Raw genomic sequence first — 20,609 nt, forward strand, 5'->3', positions numbered from 1 at the left:
AAATAAGTCAGATTTGGAAGATCTTTATTGGGTAACGTTCCCCATTTATTTGAATTATTTGTGATGGGAAATGTAGGCCCCTATGTGTGTGAGCCTGTGGATGAAAAAAAGACAGCCTGGTCTCAAAGACTGGACGTAACATAGTAAATGTAATTCCGGAACACTGAAATTAGTATGATAATTAGCAATTTTTCAATAATTTACTACCTTCTAGCTACTTTGCAACTATTTAACCTGTTAGCTAACCCTTCCAATAATCCTAACCTTAACTATTTTAGCTAACCCTTCCCCTTTAACCTATCTCTTAAACTTAACCCTAACCCCTAGTCTAGCTAACGTTAGCCACCTAGCTAGAATTCGTAACATATCGTACTTTTGCCAATTTGTTACATATTGTACATTTTGCAAATTCAAAACATAATAGGAATTGTAATTTTTAACATATCATACGAAATGAGTGATGGACATTCACAAATGAATACATACCATTACAAAACGTAGCATATCATACTAAATGGAGTGCCTCTGATTTACATACAGAATAATATGAAATGCTCTGAGACCAGGTTGCAGTAGAGGGCAAGTACTGTGGTACTGTTACAGGATAAATAGGTATTTGTGGAGGAATGAATGCACATGTGTGTCTGGGCACAGTCTGCCTGTGTGGGCTGGCAGTTGAAGCTGCTCACATATTATGAGGGATGAATTCAGGCTGTGCTCCTTTAAACCAGCAGCAAAGCAGTATTGTTTGACATGGACGACACAGTGCCATGGCTGCTGCTTGGAGTGTTCACAGGGGTGCTACTTTGAGCTCGGTTCCATGTTCTAGAGTTCTCAAGGTACTGGGACATAGTTCTCGGCAATCTCCAGGATGTACAGGTTACAGAGCCCCGAATGGTCCTCACACTGCCGCGTCTCCATGACAACTATCCTGCGGGGTTATTAATGAGTCAATCAAAACTATATTTAAACTAGATTTTGTGTGTGTGAGAGTGTGTATCCCATGAAATTATACAGGCACACATACCGGTCTGATCCCACTAGACGGTAGGTCTTCTTGGGGTCTGTGATCTCCTGTAGTATGTCTGGGCCCTCTCCTCTCCTCTGCCAGCCATGACGCCACATGGCCAGCAGAGTGTTCTCAAAATACACTGAACCAGACAGACAGAGGGTGAGAATGTAAATTAGGCCATCAGACAGACAGACAGACAGAGGGAGATACTGTACATTAGGCCCTCAGCCAGCCAGACAGACGGTGAGAATGTAAATTAGGCCATCAGACAGACAGACAGAGGGAGATAATGTACATTAGGCTCTCAGACAGACAGACAGACAGACAGACAGACAGAGGGTGAGAATGTGTAGTAGGCCCTCCATATCCCAATATTCCCCCCACCCCTCAAACCTCACAATGATTGTATCATGATGACCATGCTCCTCTACTCCTCCCCTTCTTACCTACAGCTTCCACATCAAAAGTGAAAGTGGTCTCAGCTTGAAGCGTCCAGTGGCTCCTCTGCGCCCCCTCCAGGCCCACTATGTGTACTGAATCTATTCAGAGGGCAGAGAGGCACACACACACATTAGCCCTTCCTACACATTTCATTTTGCTCTTATAGACTGATAGAGACACCGCCATTGGTCTGTAACTAGCCTACTCTTCCTGAGGATGGTGATGATAACAACATGACTTACTCTCAAAGAGCACCAGCAGAGTGTTACAGTCCAGCTGGTTCACCTGCACTGTGCCAGGACACCGGCTCTCTGGAACACAAACACACAGTTACAACAAATCTGTTAGATTGGTCCAAACTAAGAAGAAAGCTCACTACTTCATTGAACTGTATGTTCATAGAAACAAGCCTGTGATGTGTTCAGTTGAGTATTCAGTTCATAGTACCTAAGCCAGTGTTGGTGAACCAAGAGGTGTTGGAGTTGAGGTTCATGTTGTCCAGTTGAATGGGCTGCTCAGGACTGGGGCCCCTGTGTACCCCGAAACACACTAGAGGGTACTCTTGCTGCGGAGCCACCACCATCTCAAACACACGCAGGGGACTGGGCAGGGGGAAGTCAAAGTGCTGCAGGGGACAAATACACAGTCAGGGAAGTGGTCAGAGACTGTCAGCTGTGACAGTAGACGTCAATACAGGGTTGTGTCTAGTAGGGAGAAAACTATTTGAACCGGCGCGAAACAGGGAAGAACTACCTGAACGTATCCGATAAGGTCTTTTGCTAACTGTTTTGCTACGATGTGCCTACTGAATAGGACCCAGGAAGACAGTGGGCAGCAGGATGATGAGAAGGGATGCTGTGAGATCCTGTGTGTACTCACCTTGATGAGCATGAACTTCTGCATGGGCTCGTACCACTGCAGGAGCACCACACTGGTCTCCAGGGCACAGCACAGGAACACACAGCCCCGCTGAACGTTACTGGCTGGAGGGAGCGTTAACAGTCATTTAGCAGACACTTGAAGTCAAATCAACTTTGACTTCAAACCAACCACTCATGTTACAACTGAAGTTCAGTGACTGATCGCCTGGACCCTTTTTTTTAATCAAGTTAAACAGAATTCTCAACTCCTCTTTTCTCACCCACTGAGCAGGTCTTGCAGCCTTTGGTGTCCGGTATTTTACATGAGACAGCAAACTTCCTGCAAACAAGAAATAAGATGTATGTTGATGAGTAATACTAATTACAGGGGGAGAAAATGTTATAATCAACAACAAACACCAGGGTCGTATTCACTAGGAACCAAGTGGAAGGAAATGGGCCTAAACGGGGAGGGACTACTACTGAACTTATCCAATAAGAAATGCTTGTTTTGCTCTTCTGTTGGGAAAGGCTTTGCTACGGTGTTCACGAATGAATAAGACCCGGCACTAGCGTATGGCAATGGATTATAGGGTTACCTAGGCAATAGTCTGTGGGTTGGCAAGGCCACCATTCGCTGTTCCTTTCGGGCCTGCTCATACAACTCCTTCAGTAAGTGAGAATGGAGCTGGGACGACTTACCTGTGGAGGAAAACACACACACACACACAGATGATTTCAGTTTATTTGATCTATTTTATTTGACAGATGTTAGTAATGTAGAATGACTATGGCTTGCAGAATCTCACCTGATATTGACATGAGGACATTACTAATGGTGTAAACCCAGCTGCACTTTCCTGGATAGAGCTGCAGGAGAGGGGGAAGAGAACAGAGGATGAGTGAGGCACATGTAGAGTTAAATAGAGATTACAAGCAATATGAAAGCAAAATGCAATACTGTACTGTACCTACAACATTCATCTTCATGAATTGTGCTGTCATACTGTAGCATGAGCTTAATCTTGAAGACCATAAATTCAGCCTGACTATAGCTCTGGTCCAGGGCTTTGGAACGCGTTCATCTCGCTATTGTCATCACGCAATGCGACCAAATCTAGCCTCGCTGCAGACATGGAAAGACATTAGAGCAGATTCTCACCAGCTCCATGGTGGCCTCTGAGCTGTTCAGGTTGAGGGTGTAGATCCCCTCGTCTGCTCCCAGGATCAGGTGGTGGTCTTTGGTTGTCGGATGGTCCCACATCGTTGAACTATTCACTTTCAACGGACAGCCATGGAATACTTTCTTAAAGTACACCTAGACACGAGGTGGAGAACAGGACCCATATTCATAAACCATCTCAGTGTAGGAATGCTGATCTAGGATCATTTCCCTCATGTCTATATAATCTAATTCATTAGGATCTAAAAAAAAACTCAACTGATCCTAGATCAGTACTCCTACTCTGAGACGCTTTATGAACGGGCCCAGGAGTCACTCTCATTGTTCATAGTGTGTGTGTAGTGTTCCAGATAAAGGTGTGAGTACGTCTCAGTGCATCGATACACAGCTACAGTAACTGTCGTAAACTTTAGATCGGTGTACTCGTGAGATTGGTGGACAAACTTACTGGTGGTTTCTTCAGCACAGGGCTGGGACATTCAACCGGATCCTGAAATAGAAAACAGACACCTATTCTAAACATGCATTTTGGAATCAGTTCATCCACATTTCTGCGAGCCAACAAGTAATGCGTTTTCCTGGTCCACCACTCAGAAGGAAAAATTAATTGCTGTTTTAATTTCTGGTCCCATCCATACCTGGGGGGGCTGTCTCCTTCTCCTGTCTTTCTTGGGGGGCAGCTCAGGCGGTTGGAGGCCCGCTGATCTGTCTGTTATGTGTAATGGGAAGGAAACAGGGTCTACAGGGGACACAATCATGTTGTTACTGTACATCAGAGAGCATGGAGAAGATGCGCTTCAGGGTAAATGTCACAGGTCAAAGGTCATTCACTGTACATGGTACGCAATTCAGAAGGGACAACCGGGTGATCAAATGAAGATCCTATATCTGTAACTGTAGGTAACAAATAGGGATAAGAGCGGAGTTGACACTCACCGGAGTTGACGTTTCGCTGGGACCGTGGACGAGGGACAGGGCGTGTGTGGGTGCCACTAGATGTCCGCAGGAGCGGCGAGGGGGCGTAGAGGGTGCGCAGTATCCGGCCACGTTCGTCCTCCCCTGTCACAAACTCCTCTGAACTGGTATAAACTTTGGGCTGTGTGGGAATACATAAGGTCAGGCACTGGGAATGTGGCCTTTATCAACTGTATGTCAACACCATATTTATAGACACATGGGATTTGTAGAGGTCACACATTGACATACTGTAGTTTAGAAAAATGTAGTTGTTGTATACCTTAGGAGGGAGTGGGGGTGGGATGTCATCTAGTGGGATTGTTTCGCTGTTCAGGGAGAAACATAAATAGTTCAGTGTTTCAGATGGTTGTTTTTAGCCAAATCTTTGAATCAAATTTCCCATAAAGCTCTGTTATATAGACGGGTTGGCTGACAACGTCCCAAAAAATTATGTGCGCATCGATGCGGCTGGAAGGTGGGTGTTGTTATCATTCTGAACGGTCAGATAGTTAGCAACAATAACAAGAGGCTGCCATGTGGGGAATCGTAGGTATCTCGTTTCAGCTCGTTGTATCTTCTTGTTGATACCATGTCTTGTTTTGAGGTGTTTTAACTCATGTCTATGTCTATGCTAATATGGCAAAACATTTGCTAGCTTGCTACCAACAACTGTAACGATGTATTTGAGAGACAACAAGTGCTCATTGTGCAAATGTATTTATGTTTTCAATAGACATTTGGAGACAAAATATAGTTTACGTGTTGTCAACAGTCTAAGCCAACCCCGTCTATTTTGTCCCATCTGTATTTAAGGATCCTCATTAGCTGCTGCCAAGGCAACAACTACTCTACCTGGGGTCCGGCAACATTAATAAGGCAGTTATATACAATTTAAAATATTGCATTTCAAAACACTTAACGCAATAAATGTAGCCACTACTCCACTATCACATATTTACAATACAACATCCATCTGTATGTGTGTGTAGAGTGTGTGTCTTATAATGTGTATGTGTGTTTGGGCCTGTGTGTGTGTGTGTCTCTTCACAGTCCCTGCTGTTCCATAAGGTGTATTTTTATCTGTTTTTTTAAATCTGATTGTACTGCTTGCATCAGTTACTTGATGTGGAATAGAGTTCCATGTAGTCATGGCTCTATGTAGTACTGTGCGCCTCCAATAGTCCTTTCTTGACTTGGGGATTGTGAAGAGACCTCTGGTGGCATGTTTTGTGGGGTATGGATAGGTGTCTGAGCTGTGTGCTAGTAGTTTAAACAGACACCTCGGTGCATTCAGCATGTCCCATAGTTACGCACGCTTCAGTTCTGTTACTAGACAACCAACCCGTCTATGCCACAAGCATGGTAAAGACAATGATGTTGAGAGCAGTCCATCGACTCCATCCCATCCGAGAAATACAGTACACACTTAGGGGGGGAAAAAGGCTTCTTCATCATAAGAAAACCCTTTTGGAATTCTTCTTTCTAAGAGTGTACATCCAGACCTGTGTTCACTAAGTGTATCAGAGTGGGAGTGCTCATCTAGGAAGAGTTTTACCACAATGGATAAGAGAGGGGGTGCCGACCAATCAGCACTCCTACTCTGGGACGCCTTATGAATACGGGCCCAGAAACATAGGTCAGAGGGAATGGGTGAAGTACGTATATGTCTCAGTAGGATTGCTTACCTCCTGGTGCAGATGGTGGGACTGTGGAGAGAAGGAAGAGAGGGTTGTCAAACGAATCAGACAAATGTACAACTGAAGAAATGTCAAGCTGATGAATGAATAATCAAATGTGCGTTAGGATTACATGTCCACGTCATCGTAGTCATCATCCGAGTCCAGGCATTGGTCCCTACGGGAACGAGATCAACACAGTGCTGGTTAAGATCGGTAGTCAACAGTGGTCTCCTCATTACTCATTGGATCATTTGCCCTGTAAGACTTGGAGATGATGGAGCCGCCAGTCAGTGTGTGATTGGCTTGCTAAGCAGTAATCCACTTACCTGATTAGGCTCTTGTCGCTGCCAGTGGATCCCAGTGTGGAACACTGTACTGTAGGTCGTACCTGAAGCACAGAAAGACAATGACAGACGACTCTGATCAATAAGACACGCAGGCCTACGTTTGTACTGGGAAGCACAGTGGTACACAGGCACCATAGGTACGCACATGGACACACTCACACACACGCTTACGCACAGACACGTACCATTGCTTCTGGTGGGGCTGTCTTTACTGGTCTCTTGGTGTAGAGCTGCTCCACTATAACACACACACCAATCCAATGATTAGTTGCACATGTATACAACCGATAACATTTCCTGGACAGGTTCACAAAGAAAAAACAAACTGAATATATCTCACAGCTGATGTCAGAGTTGGTTCTCTCTGCCTGGTTGTGTCTGTTAATGGAGTGAATCCTTCTCAAGGAGCCAGGTACCACAACCTATAGGAGATATCACCATATGGCCATGAGTGCCGCATTTACATTTGACATGTCTTTTACAATGTGTGATCATGTATATCGATGTGTATTATTCATATGTATTGTATATACAATGTTTATTACTATATGATTTTATGGTGTGTGTTTGATTGTGGAAGGCAAGTGTGTGATGCTCTGACCTCCACATCCTCCTCCTCAGACGGCAGGCAGGGCTTCAGTTTCTCAGGGTGACGCAGCTTCTCCAGCAGATCCAAGATCAGATCCTGTCTCAGACACGGCTGGGTCAGAAACAGGTGCTGCAGGACAGAGAGACAGAGAGAGACAGAGACAGAGAGAGTGAGAGAGACAGAGAGAGTGAGAGAGAGACAGAGACAGAGAGAGAGAGACAGGGAGAGACAGAGAGAGAGACACAGAGACAGAGAGAGAGAGACACAGAGACAGAGAGAGCGAGAGAGAAATTAGGAAGTGAAAAAGGATTACAGGTACTACAAGACATGAATAGAGGAGCTCAAGCCTTTGATCTGGGTATGGTAGTGGGTGCCAGGTGCACTGGTTTGTATCAAGAACTGCAACGCTGCTGGGTTTTTCATGCTCAACAGTTTCCCCTGTGAATCATGAATGGTCCACCACCCAAAGGACATCCAGCCAATTTGACACAACTGTGGGAAGCATTGGAGTCAATATGGGCCAGCATCCATGTGGAACGCTTTCGACACCTTGTAGAGTTCATGTCCCGGAGAATTGAGGCTGTTCTGAGAGCAAAAGGGGGTGCAACTCAACATTAGGAAGGTGTTCTTAATGTTTGGTATACTCAAGTGTACACAGTAGGCCTACTAGTGATCGACGTTAGCAGCACCACAAAAGTATAGCAAGCCAAAGTTGCCTAATAAGTAAAGTGCTCAGTGCGTTCTTAGATCATCTCATCAACAACATATCAACAATGTGCTGACAAAAACTAAAAAACCTCATCAACGTCAACACCACCATCATCAACAACATATTACCGTCATCATCCTCAAAATCATCGTTCCTAGCCTACCTCCTTCTCTTCCATGTATTGAAAAGGGCAATGGCCATAGGGGGTGAAGGAGTGCTTGTACATGTTAGTCTTAACAGTGGGGAATCTACACTGGGAGCCAGAGGATAGGACCTGGAACTCATGGAGTATGGGGTGGGTACAGTCAGACAGGATGGATTCTGCCTTCCTCACCACTTGTCTGTTGTACAGGTCAGACAGACTACTCTGCTGGACTCTTGAGATTTTGCACCATTCTAGCTAGTGCATTTTTAGGAAAGGTGAGGCAGGAGAAAGAGGAGAGGTGGGTGAGTAAGATCGAGCAGAGAAGAGAGACATTCTCTGTGTTTCTTGAGGTTTACTCACTGTCAGCATCTTTGAGGCACTGGGTCTCTTCTTAGTGTTCCTGATCAGCATCGTCTTGACAAAGTTATAGAAAATCGAGGACCTAACATGAAAGTGGTAGAAGAAAATACTGTTGTTTTAATCAACTGCATATTACAGACCGTAGATTAATTGACTGAATGAATTAATGAATACAGGTATAATTTCCACAGCTCAAGTGGATAGTAATGGTCTTACTGCATACCATTTGGACTTTTCCTTTAGTTTAGGAGGCTGGTAGCCACTTTTGGACATGAGGAACAGCACCCTGAGAAAAGACACGATTTTAATGTGAGGTTTCTGTCTGTCTGTCTGTCTGTCTGTCTGTCTGTCTGTCTGTCTGTCTGTCTGTCTGTCTGTCTGTCTGTCTGTCTGTCTGTCTGTCTGTGTGTGTGTGTCGTCACAGGTCAGTATTGTAAATAAGAATTAGTTCTTAATTGACTTATAAAGTATATAATAAAGGTGAAATAAAAAGTAAAAAGTGGGGGTAGGCATGTGCGTAATTGGTTAAAAGCATGAATGTATATCCAACTGGAACATGAGGGGGTGTGGAAGGAGGAAAGTCTAAATTCTTTCTGCGGGGAGCCTGAATGTAAGAAAGAATGTTGTGTGTGTGTGGGTTAAAGGAATGATTTGAGTGTGTTTGTGATTACCGTAGTGGGTGCACATCGAATAGGGGAGGCTGCAGCTCAGCCAGCTCGATGGCAGTGATTCCCACAGACCACACGTCACACAGCTCATTGTAACCTCCCTTTATCTCCACGGCAGCCACCTCTGGCGCCATCCTGGAAGACACGGGCCACCGCTACCATCAACATCAAGACCATCTGACATCACATACAACCTTGAGAAGAGCCACATGGAGGGGACTCATTTGACCTTCAACCTCACCAGTAAGGAGTCCCGATGAAGGACATCCGCCGTGCCAAAGTAGCCGTGATCTGTGCCGAAATCCCAAAGTCCGCTAAACAGCCAGACAATAAATGTCACTTATTTAATTATGTGAGGACAAAACTCTCTGATTTAAGTGTTATGATTTACCGCCTGTTGAGTGTTTTAGGGCTTCACAGTCACACACCTAGCTTCACCTCTCCTTGGTCATTCAGGAGGATGTTGGCCCCCTGGACAACAGGAAGACGAGACACAAGCGATCACGACAGAGCAATGTGTACAGTATATTCTGTCTGGACAGCATGAAAACACACCAAACATTGCATCCTAACTTAAAGCAAGCCTTGTCTGAGCCAGAACTGTCCTTAGTGTCAGACTAGCGTCCTGTCTAGGAGGTGTTCTAGTACATCAAGTTGACTCATGCTACTGAAACAGGAGATAGGCTCCTGCCCCTATGGGCCATTCATAACCGTTATAGAGGCAGGACTCATCCCAGCAGATTAGGGAGTCAACCCTGGTCATCTCACCTTTATGTCTCTGTGAATCTTCTTCTGGCCATGTAAGTAATCCAGACCCTGCAGGTAGACAGTTAGTACACTGTTACGTGTTGATATCAAAGCAACTATTATCTATAACAACCAAAGTGACATGTTATACACTCTATACGTGTGATATGAGTGATCTTACCTGAAACATCTCCCTGCAGATAAATGCAATCTGAAGCTCAGGGAGAGGCCCGGTCACTAGAGGGAGAAAAGAGGGGGTGAAGTAGGACACTCTGTTACAGTAGTAGAGTGTAATCTGCTCCAGTTCACCCACACACATACTCTCACTCACACACACACACCTGTATTCAACACACATTCTCTAGGGGACGAAGTGATAAAATGTCTTAAGAAGTATAGCAGTCGATAATGATGAGGAACTCACTTAAATCTATAAAAATAGGCAAATGCAAAATATGTTTTGGGCAGAGGGGTTTTGCAGTGTAATGGTGATACACTCTTAGAAAAAAAGGGTTCCAAAAGGGTTCTTCGGCTGTCCCTATAGGATAACCCTTTTTGGTTCCAGGTAGTACAATTTTGGGTTCCACGTGAAATTCTCTGTGGAAAGGTTTTTATATGGAACCCAAAAGAGTTCTACCTGGAACCAAAAATGGTTCTTCAAAGGGTTCTCATATAGGGACAGCAAAATAACCTTTTTAGGTTCTAGATAGCACCTTTTTGTGCTATTTAGTGTAGTTGTGTAGTTGACCTTTAAGAGTGCCCCTGTGTTTGAACTTTGGGCACATCATAACAAGACATGACTTCCTGACAGATGTTCGTCACAAAGTAAACCCGGCTGGTTGTGAGACTGATCTGTATTCAAAGCCTGATCAAACCACTTATTTGTCTCTCATTCACACATACTGTAGATCACCTCTCGCTTTTTGTTTGTCTGATATGTTCACCTTCCTCCTCAGAGTTTTCTCAGTTGAAGAGATAAATCCTAAATCAACCTAAACTGGCACACACACACACACACACACACACACACACACACACACACCATGGTAAACGTCCTGAAGAGAGCCTCCTCCACAGAACTCCATGCAGATCGACAGCTTGTTGGCCCTGGAAACACACACGCATGTCACACACACACACACACACACACATCTGTCATATGAAAGGGTTATACTCCCAGTAACTTTATCATGATCACAACTGATAATATTCCCAGTTAGTCTGTATCATCCTATTCCAACTAGTGTATGATATGTGGCTGTGTGTGGCAGGGCCTGCTCAGTGCCCACTCACTGTATATAGCTGCCATAGTAGGCCACAATGTTGCGGTGCTTGCAGCCCTTCACTATGACGATCTCCTGCTGGATTACTGAGAAGTCCTCCTCTGTGTGGGAAAAGGTCATATCATCTCATATCATTTTATACCATGTACCACACTGCAGTGCATATGGGTGCCAGATGATGTCACAATATAGCACCACAACATCATTTTGGTTTGTTACCAACTACTTTTGTGGAATGGTAACATTTGACACTGGCATTACTGCAGAAATATGTTACCAATGTGGATTGAAAGGTTTGTTTCTTTCAGACCTGGGTTGAAATACAACTTGAAATAATTTCAAATACTATTTTTGTGCTCGATTGAGCTTACCTGTTGTAATGGAACCAATATAAATGTCTAGAATGACCAAAACCCTGCCCACCTGGCACTCCAGACAGGTTAAAGTGAACGCTCCAAGTATTTGAAAGATATCAAATAGTATTTGAACCAATGATGTACAGTACATAAACCCTGGATTGCTGATGCTATGTATTGGCCATTGAGAGGCTTTGAAGCCACCATGTTGGCCATATTGGCACTCCCCAGTAGGAGCAGTCCTCCATAGGAATGGATGGAATTCTACAGTATTTCAATGAACTGTTTCAAGGACAAAATAACTTTTAAGTATTTTTTGTCGTACACCCAATATGTCCCCCCTGTTGATGATGCTTATTATGCATTATAGTTGAACCAAAAGTTTACATGTAACAACAAATGAAATAGGAAACAATAAAATATCTATGTGAAATTGAATTAATCAATAATATATGTTGATGCTAATATTATGTACAATATTTAGTTATGTTTCCATATGATAACAATAGCCTAATATATTTAATATGCCATAAACTATTGTTTTTTAACAGTTTCAATCAATTCATTCTAATTAACTTAATAATTATGACACAACCCTCACTATTGTCATTGGTTGCACTAATTGCACTGGTTGTCTACATAACCTGGTTCAAGTATTCATGACATTACCCTGAAGAAGGCACAGTGTTCATGAAACGTTGGTGATTTACCCAATAAATTACTGGGAGTTTATATATAGAGTGTGCAACTCTTTATTTTTATAGCTTATAGTTTATTTGCCGTTAGTCAACACCTCTACATAGAATCATTTTCTTTGGGTGTGCTCCAGCTCATGTTTTTTATAAAAAACGAATGGAGACATTAATAAATGCATTTCTATATCTTCCAAAATACTTTTACAACGGTGTGGGAGTGCCAAGATGGAGGCACGGTGGCTTCAACAAAGCACCCCCTATCAGTCATCTAGTGTATATATAAATCATTGATGTGTGATCTCTAGTATCTGTAGTAACAGAGGGGACTTCTTTACCTGGCTCCATCTTGATGACCTTGATAGCTGCCAGCTCCCCGTTCTGCTTGTTCCGAGCCTGAGGAAAAGACAGCTGCATCAGTCAGTGGGCTTGTTATGGAAGGGGGAGTATAACCTGATTCACTGACCTCAGGACAGATTTTTTTATTTCACCTTTATTTAACCAGGTAGGCTAGTTGAGAACAAGTTCTCATTTACAACTGCAACCTGGCCAAGACAAAGCAAAGCAGTGCGACACAAACAACCCAGAGTTACACATGGAATAAACAAACATACAGTCAATAACACAATAGAAAAAGTCTATATACAGTGTGTGCAAATGAGGTAAGATAAGAGAGGTAAGGCAATAAATAGGCCATAGTGGCGCAATAATTACAATGTAAACACTGGAGTGATAGATGTGCAGAAGATGAATGTAGAGTAGTAGAGATACTGGAGTGTAAAGGAGCAAAAAATAATACAAATAAATAAAAAACAGTATGGGGATGAGGTAGTTGGATGGGCTATTTACAGATGGGCTATGCACAGGTGCAGTGATCTGTGAGCTGCTCTGACAGCTGGTGCATAAAGTTAGTGAGGGAGATATGAGTCTCCAGCTTCAGTGATTTTTGCAATTCGTTCCTGTCATTGGCAGCAGAGAACTGGAAGGAAAGGCAGCCAAAGTAGTAATTGGCTTTGGGGGTGAACGGTCAAATATACCTGCTGGAGCGCGTGCTACAGGTAGGTGCTTCTATGGTGACCATTGAGCTGAGATAAGGCGGGGCTTTACCTAGCAAAGACTTATAGATGACCTGGAGCCAGTGGGTTTGGCAACGGATATGAAGCGCGGGCCAGCCAACGAGAACATACAGGTCGCAGTGGTGGGTAGTATATGGGGCCTTGGTGACAAAACGGATGGCACTGTGATAGACTGCATTCAATTTGGTGAGTAGAGTGTTGGAGGCTATTTTGTAAATGACATTGCCGAAGTCAAGGATCAGCAGGATAGTCAGTTTTACGAGGATATGTTTGGCAGCATGAGTGAAGGATGCTTTGTCGCGAAATAGGAAGCCGATTCTAGATTTAATTTTGGATTGGAGATGCTTAATTTGAGTCTGGAAGGAGAGTTTACAGTCTAACTAGACACCTAGGTATTTGTAGTTGTCCACAAAATCTAAGTCAGAACCATCCAGAGAAGTGATGGTGGACGGGCGGGCGGGCAGGTGCGGGCAGCAATTGGTTGAAGAGCATGCATTTAGTTTTACTTGCATTTAAGAGCAGTTGGAGGCCACGGAAGGAAAGTTGTATGGCATTGAAGCTCATCTGGAGGTTAGTTAACACAGTGTCCAAAGAAGGGCCAGAAGTATACCGAATGGTGTCATCTGCGTAGAGGTGGAACAGAGAATCACCAGCAGCAAGAGCGACATCATTGAGTCGGCCTGAGAATTGAATCCTGTGACAGCCCCATAGAGACTGCCAGAGGTCTGGACAACAGGCCCTCCGATTTGACACACTGAACTCTTTCTGAGAAGTAGTTGGTGAACCAGGCGAGGCAGTCATTTGAGAAACCAAGGCTGTTCAGTCTGCCGATAAGAATGTGGTAATTGACAGAGTCAAAAGCCTTGGCCAGGTCGATGAATACAGCTGCACAGTATTGTCTCTTATCGATGGCGGTTATGATATCGTTTAGGACCTTGAGCGTGGCTGAGGTGCACCCATGACCAGTTCGGAAACCAGATTGCCTACCGGAGAAGGTACGGTGGGATTCGAAATTGTCGGTGATCTGTTTGTTAACTTGGCTTTCGAAGACCTTAGAAAGTTAGGGTAGGATATATATATACGTCTGTAGCAGTTTGGGTGTAGAGTGTCTCCCCCTTTGAAGAGGGGGATAACCGTGGCAGCTTTCCAATCTTTGGGGATCTCAGACGATACGAAAGAGAGGTTGAACAGGCTAGTAATAGGGGTTGCAACAATTTTGTGTGATCATTTTAGAAAGAGAGGGTCCAGATTGTCTAGCCTGGCTGATTTGTAAGGGTCCAGATTTTGCAGCTTTTCAGAACATCAGCTATCTGGATTTGGGTGAAGAAGAAATGGGGGAGGCTTAGGCAAGTTGCTTTGGGGGGATACAGGTCTGTTGACCGGGGTAGGGGTAGCCAGGTGGAGAGCATGGCCAGCCGTAGAAAAATGCTCAATTAAATTCTCAATTATCGTAGATTTATCGGTGGTGACAGTGTTTCCTAGTCTCAGCGCAGTGGGCAGCTGGGAGGAGGTGCTCTTATTCTCCATGGACTTTACAGCGTCCCAGAAATTTTTGGAGTTTGTGCTACAGGATGCAAATTTCTGTTTGAAAAAGCTGACCTTTGCTTTCCTGACTGACTGTGTATATTGGTTCCTGACTTCCCTGAAAAGTTACATATCGCGGGGGCTATTCAATGCTAATGCAGAACGCCACAGGATGTTTTTGTACTGGTCAAGGGCAGTCAGGTTTGGAGTGAACCAAGGGCTATATCGGTTCCTGGTTCTACATTTTTTTGAATGGGGCATGCTTATTTAATATGGTGAGGAAAGCCCTTTTAAAGAATATCCAGGCATCCTCTACTGACGAAATTAGTTCAATATCCTTCCAGGATACCTGGGCCAGGTCGATTAGAAAGGCCTGCTCAATTAAGTGTTTTAGGGAGCGTTTGACAGTGATGAGGTGTGGTCGTTTGACCGCAGACCCTTTACGGATGCAGGCAATGAGGCAGTGATCGCTGCGATCCTGATTGAAGACATCAGAGTTGTATTTGGAGGGCAGGTTGGTTAGGATGACATATATGAGGGTGCCCGTGTTTACCGATTTGGGGTTGTACCTGGTAGGTTCATTGATCATTTGCGTGAGATTGAGGGCATCAAGTTTAGATTGTAGGATGGCCGGGGTGTTAAGCATGTCCCAGTTTAGGATCATGTTGGGTCTATGAGTTTATGCTACAATTACTTTCCATTGAAAATGTGTGTTCATTATCGGATGAGAGTTGAGTTGGTGTAGCTTTACTGTGGCGTTCACTGTTTTGTTTACTGCTAAAAAGGTCTAAGGTCTGCTGTGAGGAAACACCTACCAAGACTGCCCAGACTCTGTTAATTACTTCTGCATTGCCAAATCACAAAGCCTACACACACTAGAGCACACCAATGAGAGACCCTGTTTGTTGGTTGACACAACAACACTAAACATAGCCCATGAATGTGCACAGTGGAAAGTAGACAGATAATAGGATGGGGTTGGCTGGCAGGGGGCTGGGTTGAGTGGAGAGAGATGGCCACTGAAGAAAAGCCACAAAACAGACAGTGCTCATCTCGCAGACCACTGGAAATGTTGTGATCGAAGCCAGGCAGTTTCCATGGTGACGTCAATGACCTTGTTGACAGACTGACACCACATAGATACACATGCAGACACTCACAAGCTCTTACACTCAGAGGACGAAGTGACAAATGTATTTTAAGAAGCACGGCAGTCGATAATGATGAGTAACTTATGATCACTCAAATTAAATGTCTAAAAATAGGCGAATGCAGAACATGTTTTGGATGAAGGATGGGTTTAACAGTGCAATGGTAAATGGTGATAGGTGACCTTTAAGAGTGTCACTGTGTGTGAACCTTAGGAACATCACAACTTAACTTCCTCCCAGTGGTACTTGACAAAGTAGAACTGTAGATCACCTCTCACCTTTGTTTGGAAGGATTTTTCTCCCTTCCTCTTTCTCAGAGTTTCCCCAGTTAAAGTGATAAAGTTATCCCCCCCCACACACACACACACACACACACATACATTACTTGTGAAGTGTAGATTCTGTAAATACCAATGACTCTCTCACTTCTTTATTTTCCACTTTCTGTCAAAGATTGCACCCGGCACAAAATGTCATCGCATTTTATTGGCAGAGACACATCACAATAACCCACTGTGGAGTCAATGCCTATGAGCCTGTGTGATTAATTCTATTGCATCGAAAACTTGAGAATTGTGTAAGTAGTTCTTCTGAATGTCACATCAGTAGGATCCCTGCCTACAGATGTAACAAGTCTACTTGCATAGGAGGGTAAATCCATTTGAATTCAATCACTTTTTGAAAGTATCCATAAATGTTTGCCCATGGAAGAAGTGGTCAGAAAGTGACTATTTTGGACATGAATGCCAAAACATTCAGGAGATAGAGGTGCGCAAATTGACCCATTTTGCATACCCCACCATACTATGAGACATCCATGTCTTTATCAGTTGAAAATACCAATGGTTGAATTTGATTTAATTTAAAAGCAAAATAGGTCAACTTTGAGCACCTTTATTTCTTGAATGTTTTAACATTCAGGTCCAAAATAGTCACTTTCTGACCACTTCTACAATGGGCAAATACTGTATGTATGGAAGGTTTAGTTCAAATCAAAAGGGGGTGCTATCAAAAAATGATTGAATTCAAATGGATTTACACTAGATAGAAGATAGGAGTTTAAGTTGAAAAAGGATTCTTAGTTCAATGTGTACCAACAAATATTTTGCTTTTATGGAAGTGTGCCGAAGCAGAAGTGTTTACAGGAGGCCTAGGGACAGTTGGGAGGCCTGATAACAATGTAGTTCAACAGAGATGTACCCACAGTAATGTTGTGGATACATAGAGTTCAGAATTACCAACCTATAAAAACCCACAGCTCTTTGAATTACTGAGAAGCATCATGAAGTTGCCCAACAAGAAAAACTAAAAATTAACATATGACCCATTGACAAATATTGGCAGAAGTCCAGGTATTTTTCTGGTGTTTATTTTTGTTTCCTTGACCCCCCACCCCCCTCCAGACACTGTTGACACAGACAGCATGCTAACCAAACCTATTCTCTCTCTCCCACACATGCTCACTCAAGGCGGGCCTGTTTCCCTGACACTGTGGGTAAGCAAAGTGCTGCATCTGCAGGTCTCCATCAGTGTTCAGTCTGCTTGTTGAATCAACACATAGGCCGGCTTCGAGGGTGGATGAGTGTGCCTGTATGTGTCAGCTTGTGTGTATGCCCCTGTGGGTGAGTGTATGTATGTGAAAGCCCCTGTGGCTTCAGTGCTTTGAATGTGTATTTATTCACATTCAACTGTCTGTTCGCAGGCATTGCTACCATAAGTTGTTGAATAAATGCAAACCACTGTGAAAATAGAGCAGAATCTATCGGTGGCCTCCATTTCTCTCGGGAGAGGAAGTACGCTTCATATCCCCCTACTTTGCATCAGTCACATGTACAGTGGACAAGCTCCTGAACACAGCAGCTGGCAAACTCTGCCAAAGCTTGTCCAGTAAGGCCATTTATGACATTATAAAATCTTTGTCCTTCTACAATACCATTATTGACATTGTAGAGTATACCAAGATTCTGGAAAGGGCATAAATTCCACATAAGATACACATTTTACACAAAATGTTCCTGATGGAATAAAAGTGAAAATGGTGTGCTCCACATTGAATTCATGCTATACGTAGCAACTGAATGAAATGATCATGGCTGGTGCTGAATAGCACTCATCGTGTGGTGTTCAAACAGGTGCAAAACACACTGCGTTTCTGCAAAGTTCTGTGACAGGATGCAATATTCAGAGATCGAATGTGTCCTTGCAACTTGTCGGTAACAAGTGTTACTGAAAGATACAGTTGAATATTGCCTCCCAACATCCATGCATATCAATGACAAGCTTCTGTATTTGTTTGAATGGATGTGATGTTCCAACTCACATATTGGTCACATCCTTAGGCCCTATCCTGATTCGAGGTAAACACATTGTGTACCTAATGTGGTCACAATAAATGTGTCTTTAGGACAGTGAATTGACAGGTGACAGGTTGTCTTGTTCCAACACAGTTACTGACTTAGAACACATTCTGCCCATTAACAAAACTACTGTATACAAAGTCACAGTGTAACTGCCTGGGGTTGAGCTGTGAGGGGTAAACACAACTGACCTCATGGTAAGAGTATAGGACTCCGTTACCTGAAGAAAGACAACAGATCAACCTCTATTCCCTGGTGAGCTATGACACAATCCTTCACTACTTGGGGAAACATATTCCACAGAATTGAGATAATACACTTTCATGTAATATACAAAGGGCCATGTTCACTAACCAAAAGTGAAAGATGAAGAGAAAGGAAACCCGTGTATGAAAAAAATATATAAAATATCTGATCATATATGCTTTTTCGAAAACCACTTCCTTTTTTGAAACAGGAATTACAAAAAACTGAAGTCTAAACTTCCTGAGAATGTGAATAAACTAATCCAACAAGGTTCATTTACTTGCGACATGATTTAGGCCTACATGAAATCAAACCATAGCTTGCAGCCACAAATAAAATTGAATATTTTTTTGTAAATCAGACTATTGACATTCGAAACACAGGCCACCATGAGAAACATCACAAAAAAAGTAAAAAGCACAGCAACAAGGTAACATAAAACTCTCTGAAAATGTCCTGGCTGTAAGTTGTTTTTATCTCTGACCTTGTAAACCTCGCCATAGGTGCCTCCACCGACCCGGAGCAGAATCTCAAAGTCCTCCTGGGGGTTCCGGGTGGAGATGTCCAGTGCAGCCCGGTTCTGGGAGTCCATTACTCCTGGGGCATGGCGCAAACTCACACACATACACAAACTCTCTCCACTGACTGCTGTTCCTGCTGCTGCAGGCGCACAAACACCACTTTCTCTCACCTTCCTTCTTCACTCACCAGTTAGACCCCCCTCCCTCTCTCGTCTCTTTTTTCACTCTGTTGCCTGAACTAAATGATCTCTGATTTTCAGTGAAGCTCATTTACATTTTCTCTGGTTTTATTTCCTGTTGGGTGTCAGTCTCTGAAGGTGTGAGTGTATGAGAGAGAGAGGGGTGGGGAGGAGAGACTTAGTTTCACCATTGTCTTTTTGATATTCTTTGTAGTGTGTGTGTAGCTGCGTTACTCTTGTTCTCTGTGTGGGTTTTCTCTTGTCACTTGGGCATGCCTGCAGAAGTGTGAGCTACAAATATGCAATGCTGCTCTCGTTTGAAACCATTTATAATGGCCTGACTTCCTGTAGAGCAACAGTAGCATGTCGATACACATGAAAAATTGCCATGCTTCAGAGTGGTAGAGATCATTAGCTAAAATGTTATTGTCAATGAGGAAGTAAAAAAAATATATATATATATATGTTGAACTCTGACTACAAAAGGACATAAGTCAAAGGCATCACATTGCTCCAGTATTGGTGAAAAGAAATTAAAACCAAAATAAAAGAGAGGACACATTTTCTGGACCTGCTGACAACACTAAAAGTGTTGTACTCTAATATGCATCTGCTGTTGTTAGAATGACAGCAGGTTATATAGCATGATATTGTCAAATCAAATATTGTCACATGCGCCGAATACAAGACTTGACAGTGAAATGCTTGCTTATGAGCCTTCCCCAACCACGCCAAATTAATAATAATAATTAACACAAGAGGAATAAAATACACAAGAATGGAGGTATATACAGGGAGTACCAGATCAATGTGCAGGGGTACGATGTATTTGAGGTAGATATGTACATGAAGGCAGGGTAAAGTGACGAGGCATCAGGATAGATAATAATAAGAGTAAGAATAAAGAACAGTCTAGCAGCAGCTTATGATGAATGTGAAAGTGTGCGTGTGGTATCATTATTCCTGTGTGTTGTGTGTGTTTTTAGAGCATGTGAATGTGTGAGTGTCAGTGTAGTGTGTGTATACAAGGCATTTGGAAAGTACTCAGACCCCTTAACATTTTCCACATTTTGTTTTGTTACAGCCTTGTTCTAAAATTGACCAAATAAAAACATGTCCTCATCAATCTACACACAATACTCCATAATAACAAAGCAGAGGTTTTTAGAAAATTCTGCTAATGTATTAAAAATGAAAAGTAAATAAGGTATTTCAGTTGAAGTATTCAGACCCTTTACTATGAGACTCTAAATTGAGCTCAGGTGCATCGTTTCCATTGATCATCCTCAAGATGTTTCCACAACTTGATTGGAGTCCACCTGTGGTAAATTAAATTGATTGGCCATGATTTGGAAAGGCACGCATCTACCTATATAAGGTCCCACAGTTGACAGTGCATTTCAGAGCGAAAACCAGGGTATGAGGTCTAAGGAAGTATTTGTAGCACTCCGAGCCAGGATTGTGTCGAGGCACAGATCTGGGAAGGATACCAAAACATTTCTGCAGCATTGAAGGGCTCCAAGAACA

General features: G+C 43.2%; 1 protein-coding gene across 1 annotated transcript; it reads right to left on the minus strand.

Annotated features, from left to right (window-relative positions):
• Window positions 1–19: 19 nt before the first annotated feature.
• On the minus strand, window positions 20–19,136 carry LOC115136934 (mitogen-activated protein kinase kinase kinase kinase 5-like). The gene is made up of 31 exons (XM_029672856.2): window positions 18,867–19,136; window positions 12,367–12,424; window positions 10,991–11,081; window positions 10,740–10,804; window positions 9,879–9,934; window positions 9,719–9,766; window positions 9,379–9,421; window positions 9,192–9,264; window positions 8,954–9,085; window positions 8,506–8,568; window positions 8,283–8,364; window positions 7,081–7,197; window positions 6,820–6,901; window positions 6,665–6,717; window positions 6,459–6,520; window positions 6,263–6,307; window positions 6,139–6,159; window positions 4,734–4,779; window positions 4,433–4,592; window positions 4,135–4,235; window positions 3,945–3,986; window positions 3,476–3,631; window positions 3,123–3,183; window positions 2,913–3,015; window positions 2,595–2,653; window positions 2,333–2,436; window positions 1,901–2,078; window positions 1,696–1,764; window positions 1,459–1,551; window positions 1,028–1,151; window positions 20–931 (listed from the first exon to the last, which is right to left on the minus strand). The coding sequence occupies exons 1-31, from the start codon at window positions 19,005–19,007 to the stop codon at window positions 835–837; spliced, it is 2,625 nt and encodes an 874-aa protein (XP_029528716.1). The 5' UTR covers window positions 19,008–19,136; the 3' UTR covers window positions 20–834.
• Between the last annotated feature and the right edge of the window lie 1,473 nt (window positions 19,137–20,609).

Source organism: Oncorhynchus nerka, linkage group LG11 (assembly GCF_034236695.1).
Source record: "Oncorhynchus nerka isolate Pitt River linkage group LG11, Oner_Uvic_2.0, whole genome shotgun sequence".
In the NCBI taxonomy this organism is placed as follows: domain Eukaryota; kingdom Metazoa; phylum Chordata; class Actinopteri; order Salmoniformes; family Salmonidae; genus Oncorhynchus; species Oncorhynchus nerka.